At 42.6% G+C, this 13,311-nt stretch overlaps 1 protein-coding gene across 1 annotated transcript in view; it reads right to left on the minus strand.

Moving 5' to 3' along the window:
• Positions 1–9,201: 9,201 nt before the first annotated feature.
• The window catches only part of LOC143960480 (aldo-keto reductase family 1 member C15-like), a 73,978-nt gene continuing 69,868 nt past the window's right edge, over positions 9,202–13,311 (minus strand). Inside the window, exon 9 of the mRNA XM_077469127.1 lies at positions 9,202–12,396. Coding sequence (XP_077325253.1) covers positions 12,354–12,396 — 43 coding nt within the window. The 3' untranslated portion in view covers positions 9,202–12,353. The remainder of the gene's footprint in view (positions 12,397–13,311) is intronic.

The following is a 13,311-nucleotide window of genomic DNA, read 5'->3' on the forward strand; positions in this document are numbered from 1 at the left end:
CTCGAACCCCTCCTCCTGGTCAGCCTGTAATCTGCACATGCTACAGAGAGTTTAACCACTTGTTGGCAATCAACTCATTTGTTGCACATCAGTTTAAGCTTGTTGAACATAAGACGACTGCCAGCACGGGGTTAAATATCCACATTTTCTTTGGGTTTCTTTGTAGTCTAGCCCTTATAGTGCAGATTGATAGATCTCTGCAGCAGTCAATCACAAACAATGTAGCAATGACACCTGTGACATCCAGAGAGGAGACAGAGTGTTTTGCAGTGTCACAATGACTTTACATGTATTAAGTTTACAATGGAATTACAATGCAACCCGCAATGTTACATCATGCTTTGTTCCTGACCTTCCCAGATGTTTTCTTATGGAGGGTTGAGTCAGTCCCAACATTTTCAAAGTTTAAATCAAAGTATATCGAAACCCAGGAAAATTAAAGGTATATTGCAGCGTCCCAGTAAAAATGATTTTCAAATAAATATGTGTGCGTGTATATGCATGTTTATATGCATTTGGAGTTTGTGCATAAATTAATTTTAAATGCAAGAATATTCATTTATTGTGAGCATTGTAATACATTTATGCACATAGCTTTTATGCACATTTAGAGGCGCTTGCACCTGTATAAGCATTTTTTTTCTGCCAAACGGTTTTCTCAGAATGTATCTTTGATAAAAGTCCTTAGATGGGATGACTGCATTCATTCTTCAGCTTTTTCCCCTTGAATTTTGGTGATTCTTCCAGTAACACACTTCCTGTTCTAGGGTGGAAAATGCTCACTCACTGCACTGTATCTACGAATAAGGCTATTGCCAAAACGCGTCAGCTTTATTGTTTTATTGTCACTCTGATGTACCAATAAATGACACTTCAAGGATTACAGTGTTGCCGGCTCTTCTTACTACTGTATCTACAGAACATTGAAAAAGTATTCATACCCCTTGACATTTTCCACAATTTGTCATGTTACAACCAAAAATGTAAATGTGTTTTATTGGGATTTTATGTGATAAACCAACACAAAGTGGCACATAATTGTGACGTGGGAGGAAAATGATAAATGGTTTTCAAAATGTTTTACAAATTAATATGTAAAAAGTGAGTCAATACTTTGTAGAAACACCTTTCACTGCAATTACAGCTGCAAGTCTTTTTGGAGTCTCTACCAGTTTTGCACATCTAGAGAGTGACATTTTTGCCCAATCTTCTTTGCAAAATAGCTCAAGATATGAGAAGGTCTGTGAACAGTAATCTTTAAGTCTTGCCACAGATTCTTAATTGGCTTTAGGTCTGAACTTTGACTGGGCCATTCTAAGCCCACGTACACACGGTCAGAGATTTTGCCAACCAAATCCGTCAGATTTTGTCTGTCGGATTTAGTCCGATGGATTGTGTCCGAAACTGTTGCATGCACACGGTCGGGCCAAGTTGGCGAAAAATCAGATCTTTCAGAACGTGATGACGTAATTTCGTTACGATGGGACTACATTCAGGCTAGTAGCCAATAGCTTTGATGTAGGAATTTGATCTGAGCATGCGTGGCACTTGGTCCGATCAAAATGCTATACACATGATCGGATTACGTCCGACCAGCCCAGTTGGTCGGGAAATATTTCCAACATGTTGGAAAATTGGGTCCGATGGAGATTCGGACGGAATCAGTCCGATGCATACCACACACAGTAGGATTATCTGACGACACGGTCCGATAAGACGCATTCCGACGGATTCTCCGACCGTGTGTACAGGGCATAACACATGAATATGCTTTGATCTAAACAATTCCATTGTAACTCTGACTATATGTTTAGGGTCATTGTCCTGCTGGAAGGTGAACCTAATCTCAAGTCTTTTGCAGACTCTAAGACCCCTTTCACGCTACAGCTCTAAAAATAGCACCTGCAAAGCTCCCTGAAAGAGCCGAGGGCTTTCACACTGGAGCGGTGCGCTGGCAGGCCGGTAAAAAAAGTCCTGCTAGCAACATCTTTGGAGCGTTGAAGGAGCGGTGTGTATACCGCTCTTTCACCTCTCCTGCCCAATGAAATGTATGGGGCAGCGTGGCTATATTGCTGGCAAAGCGTTGCTGTAGCAGCGCTTTGCAGTGTTTTTTACCCTTTCTTGGCCAGGTAAAACAGCCCCTGCTAGCAGCCGAATACTGCTGCTAAAACGACAGCAAATCTAAAAATAGCACAGTTTTACTGCCGGTGTCTTGTGAAATAGGGTCCTCCATCAGATGCTGTCCCCTGCGTACTGCGCATGCGCAGTACACAGGAGCACAGATTCCGAAAATTGCCGAGGACGAACGGCGCCTGCGCCGTGAGTCCAGGTTCTATCCCCACTATCCAAGTGGACATAGAGTTAGAATAAAAAAGAGCCGAGCGCAGCGAGGCCGAGCCCGAAGCGTGGCGAGCGAAGCTCGCCCGCGAGGGGCCCTCTAAAATTCTAAACCCTATGTCCGCTTGGATAGTGGGGCTACCTCCTCCACTCACGGCGCAGGCGCCGTTCAGCTTCGGAGATTTTCCGAAGCTTCGTCTGCTCCGTACTGCGCATGCGCAGTACGGAACGGACACATATGGATGGCCGGACTCTATTAGGCAGAACACCGGAGCCCGCACCACCCCAGTGTGAAATTGGCCTAACAGGTTTTCTTCCAAGATTGCCCAGTATTTGGCTCCGTCCATTTTCCCATGAACTCTGACCAGCTTCCCTGTTCTTGCTGAAGAAAATCATCCTCACAACATGATGCTGCCACTACCATGTTTCACGGAGGGGATGGTGTGTTCAGGGTGATGTGCAGTATTAGTTTTCTGCCACACATAGCGTTTTGCTATGTGTGTACCTGAGCACACCAAAACATCTGTCACACACAGATTCGGTTAAAATGTTTTATAATGCGGGTGAAATGTTTATTAATGCAGTTGAAATGTTTATTAATATGGTTGAAATGTTTTATAATGTGGTTGAAATGTTTATTATTGTGGTTGAAATGTTTATTATTGCGGTTGAAACGTTTTCTAATACGGTTGAAATGTTTATTAACCAGTTCAGCCACGGAAGATTTGGCTGCTCAATGACCAGGCCTTTTTTTTTGCGATATAGCACTGCGTTGGTTTAACTGATGGTTGCGCGGTCATGTGACGCTGTACCCAAACAAAATTGACGTCCTTTTTTTGCCACAAATAGAGCTTTCTTTTGGTGGTATTTGATCATCTCTGCAGTTTTTATTTTTTGCGCTACAAAAAAATGTGGCAAATTTGAAAAAAAAAACATGATATTTTGTACTTTTTGCTATTTAAAAAAAGCTAATTTTTTTCCTCGCTTTTAATCCGATATGTATTCTTCTACATATTTTTGGTAATAAAAATCACAATAAGTGTATATTGTTTGGTTTGCGACATTGGGACTGCGACATTATGGCAGACAGATTGGACACTTTTGACATTTTTGGCACCATTGACAAATATACAGCGATCAGCGCTATAAAAATGCACAATTACTGTATAAATGTCACCGGCAGGGAGTGGGTTAACCCTAGGGGGCAATCAAGGGGTTAACTGTGTTCCCTAGTGTATGTTCTAATTGTAGAGGGATCGGACTGACTAGAGGAGATTACTGATCATTGTAGCTAGTAGGAACTCACGATCTGCCACTCTTGTACCCCCTTTCTCATTTGCCCCACCAATGTAACCCCCGCACATCTGCCCCACCACTGTACCACCCTTCTCTTCTTTCCCACCACTGAAACCCCCTGCTCTTCTGCCCCGCCAATGTTCCCCTTTCTCATCTGCCCCACCACTGTACCTCCATGCACATCTGCTCTACTGAACCATCTTCTCATCTGTCCTAACACTGAGCTTATCTGCTCATCTGTCCCACCACTGTAACCTCTTTTCTCATCTTCTCCACAACTGTACCTTCTGCACATCTGTCCCACCTGCTCTTCTGCCTCACCATTGTAACCCCCTGGTAATATGTTCCAACAATGTACTCTCCTTCTCATCTGCCCCACCACTGTATCTCCCTGCACATCTGCTTCAGCGCTATATGTATTTCTCCAACCGATGTCTGTGGACCTCAGTTTGGAGCCCTGAGATACCTGCTACACCTTAATGCAGTGCCTTTACACCGATACAAGCACTCACTGACCGTACATATGTTCACTACAGCCCAGATGTCCCCGCCGATGTTAATTACTGGTTTGCTAGACTAGTTACATTGTTTAATACTGAGGATAACTTTAGGGACATGCCATGGTCAGTCTATACCTGCTTTTTCCAATACATTTACTTAGTCTCCAGAACCTGTGCCCATGTACAGTGAACTTACTCTTAAATACTACCACTCCTTTTCTTCATGATCTCCTGTGGGGTGAAGAGCAGAGGACCACCCCCCCCCCCCCCCCCCCCCCCCCCACCATCCATCCTTTTCTCCCTGGCTCCCTTCCATTCCGTTATACCCTACCACCTCCCTTTTTTTTTTTCCTTCAACTTTACACCTTTTCAGCCTTTCTGATCCCGACTAGTGTTGGATTTTGTAATCTCCAAGATCCCCTTCCCTCCCCTTTTCATTCCCTATGCCATAGGGACTGTAGTTAACTATATGTTAAAAATGTATACCTTGCCCTGAGCAGGATACTTACCTATTGTAGCTCCAAGATCAAAGGAGATATGTCTGGGCCACAAATATTATACCCCTTCTGCTTTATTTTCTTGGAGACCTGCAGGGAGTCAAGAGTTCGATACCCCCCGATCAAACATTACCTTATTGTATATACTGTTTCTGATTTTATCTATTTTTATATGAACTGTTATGCTCCGAGACAGTCTTTTACTACTGCAAAGTCATGATGTAACCTTCACTCCAGTCCTGGAATATACTGTATATTGTAAGTGCACAAGGTAATAAAGAAATTAAAATTCTTAAAAAAAAAAGTTCTCACAGATAGCGTACTATGTGTTCTCTATGATGTAAACACATCCTGTGTGTCTCATTAAAAACAATATAATGAGTATCACCATCTGATGATGTAAGGTGTGTCAAATCCACAACGATACACAGAAAACTCACAGTAATGGTGGAACCATTGTATGTACCATACCTTGAAAAGTAATGTGTCACCATTATGCGGCTAATGCCTATCTTACACAAATACTAATCCTGTGTGTAGGGCTTTTTATCATGAATAGGAATGGGTGTGTAATATTTACCATACCATTGATTTACAAACCTGAAAAGCATGCTCAAAGGTCAAATCTTACACACTTTATGTCTACATGGTCATTAATAGGCCCAACCCATCCAAAACCTCTGATATTTATAGGTCTGTACATGCAGCCATTAAAAGAGGGTCCTGATTTTTTTAATTTGTGTATTCATTTATCAAAATTATGGAGGATGAAAATAGTGTGGGGCACTTCAAATCCTCAAGGCAAGGTGGGGGGGGGGGGGGTATAGAATCTGGAATCACAAGGAATCCTACTGCTGATGTTTCCAAGTACGAGGCCAACAGATGACTCTACTGATCCTCTCAGCACTGGGCTCCTGGGTTCAAGCTGGCTCACTGGGTATAAGGAACACTGGATGAAAAGAGTGTGGATGTTGCCTCTGTGACTGCATGGATTTTCTCTAGATGTCCTAGTTTACACAAATAATTCAAAAACGTACATCTACTGAAATTGCCTTTTACTCAGATTAACCGCTTTAGGGCCACCTGTTTTGTACTGCAGATGGCGACTCCTATAAGCACAATGATGTACCTGTGCATTGCTGTCATTTTCTGGGTTCAGGGCGCCAGTGTGTGCGTGCAAAACAGGGAGAAAAAAACAAGCAGATTTTTAGTTAAAAAAGTTAACACTTGTTAGGCACACACCTAACCCCTTGATTACCCCCAAGATGCTAACCCCTTCCCAGTACAGTGAATAGTATTATCACTAACAACTGTGTTTGTATCACTGGTGATGTCAGGATCAGATTGCCCACCACACCAGTTCCACTATGAGTCGCTGATCACCGCCATTACAGTATAGCACCCATATCTGCATGAATTCCAGTATATTTACCATAGTTTGTAGATGCTATAGCTTTCACACAAACCAATAAATATACACTTATTGGTTTATTTTTTTATTTTTATTTTTTTACAAAAGACATGTAGCAGAATACATTTTGACCTACATTTATGAAGAAATTTGATTATTTTTTTTTATGTATACGTTTTATAGCTGAAAGTAAAAACCTCTCCAGGCCTAATGGTGACCTCCAGAGTTAGGGAGAGCTGACATTCTTCTGTGTAGAGAGGGGAAGGAAAGGAGAAAGTAGCGGGAAAGAGAAAAAAATGCAAAAAACAAAAAGGGGGTAACTACACAGGCTGTGAGTGGTGCTAAGACAGCCACAAACCACTCGATCAAAGTTATGCATAAGATGGTTCATAGGTATTGGAGGATATTCAGAGAAATGAAACTGGTCCCAGTAAAACCATCTGGTTTTATGTTCAGTGTGTACAGTGTACTGGAGAATCTGTGTGACCAGATCGGAGGACTCAGAACAATTGATGGTGCCAAGCGATGGTCCCGGTCATCTTGCGGAGCAGTGTGACGGCGCCGGCTGGCAGCAGGACAGAGAACCGGAGCGGAGGTTCCTGGCTTTCCATGTCTGGTGTGGTGAGAGGGCTGACGCCCAGAAGTTAGTTAACGCACCTAACACACTTAGACTCATCCTACAGAGTTGCTGAGACCTGTACTGCCACACGGAGAGGTCTCATCCCTATAGACTGATTTTAATCAGGCCTCAAGCCTATATTTCACTGATAGATGACTGACGGTTAAGGGATATCTACACCGGGTCAATTTAAGGGGTGGTGGGAAAGGTGAGAGGTATATAGTTTACCTGCCCAGGGTAGGTCTGGAATGGGTGCCTGTGCCAATATTAACCATTTATGCTATGTTGCTGTCTTCTATATTGGATAATATAATAGCGCAAGAAGATCAAACCAAAGCATGTATTTGTCTATGACCAGTAGAATACAGAAAGGGATTTTAAATTATTAGCAAGATGGTACCAATACCTGGGAAGGCTGCACAGAATATTCCCTCAAAAGTCCCAAATAAACGCTGGAGATGTAAGACACACCTTTGGTGGTCATGTCTCAGGATTGTACCTTTTTGGTCAGCTGTACTTGACGTTTACGAAGCTATAATGAATACAGAAATTACTTGAACTCCAACGATGCCATTGCTGTCCTATATTCCAAGCTCTGTTCAGAAGATCAAGGAGGGTTTCTTACATTTTTTCTTAATGGTCACAAAGGCTGTCCTACCCAAATATTGGAAATCTGACTCGCTAAAAATAGTAGAATGGGTAGAGGAAATGCAATACATGAGCAAAATGAAGGAATTAACTGCAATGTTAGGAGATAATTGTGAGAAATTTCTTGCAGTGTGGTCCCCATGGATATGTTTCTGCGCATCCTTAACCACTTCAGCCCCCCGGAAGATTTGGCAACTCAATGACCAGGCCATATTTTGCGATACGGCACTGCATCGCTTTAACTGACAATTGCACGGTCATGCAACGCTGTAACCAAACAAAATTGCTGTCCTTTTTTTCCCCACAAAAAAAGCTTTATTTTGGTGGCATTTGATCACCTCTCCGGTTTTTATTTTTTGCGCTATAAACAAAAGAGTGACAATTTTGAAAAAAAAAAACGCAATGGGGGTTATTTACTAAAGAAAAATCCACTTTGGAATGCAAGTGCACTTCAAAGTAAAGTCACTATAGATCCAAGGGGGACATGCAAGGAAAATAAAACATTTTAGCTTGCACATGATTGGATGATAAAATCAGCAGAGCTTCCACTCATTTCAGATCTACCCCTTAGAAGTGCACTTGCAGTCCAAAGTGGATTTGCCTTTCGTACATAACCCCCACTATCTTTTACTTTTTGCTATAATCAATATCCCAAAATAAAAAAAACAAAAACAATTTTTTTTCCTCAGTTTAGGCCGCTATGTATTCTTCTACATTTTTTTGGTATACAAGGCGAAGCGATGTAAAGTCATATCGCACAGGGGAGCCAAGCTGCCGCAGTACAACTCTGGCGGCTGGCCGGGAAGGGGTTAAAGAGAGAAATGATTGCGGTGATATATATTGTAAAAAAAAAGTAAAGTGGATTAGAGGACAGGGCCAGGGCAGGGTATGTCCTCTGGGGTGGGGGATGGGGTGTTGGTGGGGAGAGGGGGCGAGGATTATACCTGTTTATTTTCTTTTTTTATTTTTTTTATTTCTGTGTTTATTTTTTGGGTAAGCGTTTTAAGACTCCTTAATATATGAGGATTATAAGTATCAAAACGGTCCCTGCAGGATATTAAGGCCTGGTTGAACTACAGCCTGTAAAATGAAAATGAAGGGACTTGCTCTCATGAGATCATGGGAATGATGTGTTCATTTCTATGTAAAATTTAAATTAAATTATAATTTGGAAAACCCAACATATATTTTAACCTCCAGCAAAAGATATTTAGATTAAGGTTTAGAAAGGGGTAATGTACACAAAAGATGATATTATTTCACTCTACTTTTATGTTCTCACAAAAACATTATAACGCACTACACTAGAATGTTGTACGGGAAACCAACCTTGAGTGCACTGCCCTTGTGATCTGCAGTGGGTGTCAGTCCAAAATGAATGACACCTCAAACGCTGGTATCATGTATGTGCATGCACTACTTTTGGTGTGGTGCGTTTTCAGCCCATTTAAATGTTCTGAAATCGCACTGCACAGAACTGCATGTGAATCACACAGGCACATGCAGCATGATCCTGTGCGATTCACATGCAGTTCTTATTGTGAATGGATGCATATACACCTGGCCTGTAGTGGTGCATTGCAGTTCATTGTTCACTTCTCATTGTGATTGGCTTTCTAATAAACTGTGTAGTACCTGCCATTGCACAAAGCATAATGATCGTGCCGCATGTTGTGGTACAACATAGTGGAAGAAGGGTAATATGCAATGCACGTTATTGTGCGACACCATTCTCATTAACACACATGGATTGACATACCACAATGGACCGCATGTGACTACACCTTAATCACACATATGTACACCTCTCTCATGGCAACTTATTTGCTAAAGCAATGTGTATTATAAACTATTGGCTTTTTTTTTTTATTATTTATAAAATGCTGTTTGCAGTTTTTTTGTTTCAAATAGTTTTTATTGGTTTTAAATGTGAGGATACAAAGGAAAAGGACAACATAACAGTACAGATGAAGATTGCAACATTATATAAGATAAACAATGTTCCTAAGGCTGGCCATACACTGATCTTTTATTGAAAAAATTTTTTTCGATCAGCCACATGATCTATCCGTCTTTCACGTCTGACATGTTAGACAATTCTTTGTATGATTTTCACGTTTTTTTTTTCCTTTTTCCCCATCTCAGTGCAGCTGATCTCCTACAACCTCTTTCAGGCATTTCCTGACTACATGCACCATTGGCTGCATGCCATTACACTGGACTGACTTCATGTTGGTGACAACAGTGGACCATGTCTGCACAATGTGTGCCAGCACGGTTGCTCATAGTCTCTTCAATGGGGGAGCATGTGATAGGATAAATATGCAGGAGCATAATTAGGGCGCATTTGTTACCCCATAAGAGGAAGTGTCTCAACAAGGACCTTTACAACAGAACGACCAGGTATTACTTGATTAAAAAGTGCCAATTTATTTATTGTTTTTAACAAGTTAAAGATTATATGAGGTTTTAGTGACTGGGTTTACATTTACTTTAAAGGCACTTTCACACTGGGGCGGGGGGGTGCATTGGCAGTACAGTGATGCTAGTTTTAGCTGCGTTTTACCGTCATTTTAGCAACACTTTTCGGCTGCTAGTGGGGAGAGCTTTTAACTCCTACTAGCCGCCAAAAAAAAGGGTCCAAAGCGCCATTTTCAATGGTGGCCATTTATTTTAATGGTGGGGCGGTTTGGCAGCGTTAACTACAGCGCTCCCATACCAGCCCAAAGATGACTTTTTCTTGTCCTGCAAGCGCACCACTCCAGTGTGAAAGCACTCAGGTTCTCACACTGGGGCTGCAGGGGGGCATTTTTCAGGTGCTATTTTTTGCCCAAAAGTGCCTGAAAAATACCCCAGTGTTAAAGTAGCCTAAATTATGTGCTGAGTGAAACATGGAGACTGCTATTCTTGACCTTCTAGTGCAATGATGGCACCCCAGATGTTTTAGAACTACATTTCCCATGATGCTCACCTACACTGCAAAGTGCACGAGCCTGCTAATCTACATGCAGGGCACCGGACGCATTATATCCAATGAGGGATTTTAAAGCACATGATTAGAGCCAGAGGCCCTAATAGGCTTCAAAATAGGATGGGCTCAGGGGCCAGAGCACTGCGTCTGAAGCCTACCCAGTTGCGTGAGAATAGCGAATGAATATCAGAAATCAGCAATCCCAATATTTATATACACACACACCCATACACATGTGTATGCACATATGCATCTACAATCAATCAAGCAAGCCAAGGCATAGGCCCCTCCCACTTAGCCCAGTGGACGGCCCCAACAATAGAACTCCCACTGTAGGGGCCTCACTTAGCCTTTACTGCATAGAGTATCAAATATTACTAATTAATAAATGCAGAAGGACAATACTTGTTGAGTAGCAATCAACATGATTGGGAGTGGGAGCTCTAATGTTGGGACCGCCCACCGGGCTAAGTGGGAGGGGCCTATGCCTTGGCTTGCTTGATTGGTTGATTGATTATAGGTGCATATGTGCATACACAGCTGTTCCTAGATGTCAGTGTGAACCGCTGACAAGTGACATGTGAACCTGCACTGGAATCGCGCTGGTTCCTGCATCGCATATGTGTGAACCGGGACTCCGTTCACTAATCAGGAAAAAACTATGAAGATCAGTAGCTCTTGTACACTAAGCTTTTGTGTTGTGGGACAGATGCACTGGATACAATGTTTAGTTGCTGACATATACACCCTGATCAGTATTAGTAGAAGTACAAATTCATGTTAGAGAAACTTTTCCATGCAAAAAACTATCCAGCCTACCTATCTACCTCAGGGGCGGATCCAGGGGGGGGGCAATGGGGCAATTGCCCCCTCCGAGAATGCGGGTGGCTCCGCGAGTGATAGCGTGGGTGGGCGGCTCCACGAGTGACAGCGCAGGCAGTTCCGCGGGTGACGACTCCATGGGTGACGGTGCGGGCGGTTTCACGGGTGATGTTCTGCGGGCGGGCGGCTCCGCCGGTGACAGCGTGGGCAGTTATGCGGGCGACAGTGCGGGGGGCTTGGTCGATGAGTGGGAGGGTGAAGGGGGGGGCAGCTGGGCTGCTCAGCGTTTGAGCGGGCTGCTGGCCAATCAGGAAGCCAGTGGGCAGGGAGACGACATCTCTCACTGCCCTGCATCCCTGCCGTTCCGCGCTCACTGTGCAGGAAGCCATGGGCAGCATAGAGATTACATCATCTCTCTGCTGACCAACTTCACTCTGGGACACAGCAAAAGACCACCTTAGCAGGAAAGTGACACAGTAGGTGACAATCCGCCATGTGTGGCAAGTGACCATCCGCAATGTGTGGCAGGTGACGTGGCAAGTGACAATCCGCATTTGGTGAAAAGTGACGTGGCAAGTAACAATCCAAAGTGTGTGGCAAGTCACAATCCGCATTTGGTGGCAGGTGACGTGGCAAGTGACCATCCGTAATGTGTGGCAGGTGACATGGCAAGTGACCATTTGTAATGTGTGGCAGGCTACGTGGCAAGTGACAATCCGCATTTGGTGACAAGTGACGTGGCAAGTGACAATCCGCAGTGTGCGGCGAGTAGCGTGGCAAGTGACACTCTGCAGTGTGTGGCAAGTGACAATCCGCATTTGGTGGCAGGCGATGTGGCACGTGACACGCTCAGGACTCCCACTGATTCTGCATTATGGTGAGTTGAACCATTTAATTCTATATTACAATGTAATGATAGAAATAATGCGCTTCAATCATCCTGACACCATAGCAACCATGGTGCCATGATGATTGAAGCGCCAATACCAGCCATTTCCTCGGTAAAAAATTGCCCCCAAAAAAACATTTTCTAGCATGCCCCTCCCGAGACTAGACTCTGGATCCACCCCGATCTACATACAAATGTGTTTGTCAGATCACTACAATTGGCATTACAAAGGTTTAGTGCTAGTTATTCTTCATTTCTAAAACCGGTCATACAAAACAGGGAACGGTTACAAATATCTGCTTTGTTCTCCATATGATTACATCAAAGCATACAGCACGTGTAGCATTCCATCCAGGATTTATGTTAATATTCATCATGAAAAGGATATTTTGGATGGTCCTTCCACCTACAAGAACAAAACAATCATACTGTTAACTCATTTTTTTTCCATTATTTTCTATTAAATAAGTATATAAAGAAGAAGGAAAACATTTTTTAATTCTGTTTAATAAAAATGGTAAAAAATACCTTTTGAGCATGCAAGAAATCGTATGACCTGTTAACAGTCAGCAGAGATAGAGAGCATTGGAAGTTATCAGTTACATTGTTCTGGTTGTCCTCAGGGAGAACTGAGAACTCCTCACCCCTATATTATAGAGGGGAAGGTGTTCTGCAGTCCTGTTCTAGCTCATCCATAAAAACTGTACAGTAAGGGAGATGTGTCACCCTGAGATGGGAGGTGTTACTGCCAAGATCACAAGATGAAAATAAAGGGGGGCACAAAATACTTGTAAGCTGCAATATTTTCCAGTTTTGTATTCAGGTTTAGATACAATAAAAACACAAAAAAGCTGTCATTGCTTATTTTATCCTGAAAATGCTATTTGCCTGGCTATCTTTACACCAAAATTTGAGTCATTCATTCAGGGTAAGACAGAGTGAAATCAGAATGTCTACGGTTCATATTTCAGGTCAACAAAATGAAAAAGTATTAAAGCCAGAGGATTGATATGTCAGCCAGGCAGCTAGCATGTTCAGGAAAGGTTAGATAGGGCAGCCTAAATTACAGGTTTTCTTTACAGAACTTTATATAATACAGATGGTCTATGAACTGACAATATATATCATAAACATCACTATATATACACAGTTGTGCTCATAAAATTACATATCCTGGCATAATTTATGATTCCTTGGCCATTTTTCAGAGAATATGAATGATGATTGTTAGTGTTTGGCTGAAGCCATTTATTATCAATCAACTGTGTTTACTCTTTTTAAATCATAACGGCAACAGAAACTACACAGATTACCCTGGTCT

Source organism: Lithobates pipiens, unplaced genomic scaffold (assembly GCF_037356315.1).
Source record: "Lithobates pipiens isolate NorthernLeopardFrog02 unplaced genomic scaffold, aLitPip1_a1.2 Scaffold_8, whole genome shotgun sequence".
NCBI classification, from domain to species: Eukaryota; Metazoa; Chordata; class Amphibia; order Anura; family Ranidae; genus Lithobates; species Lithobates pipiens.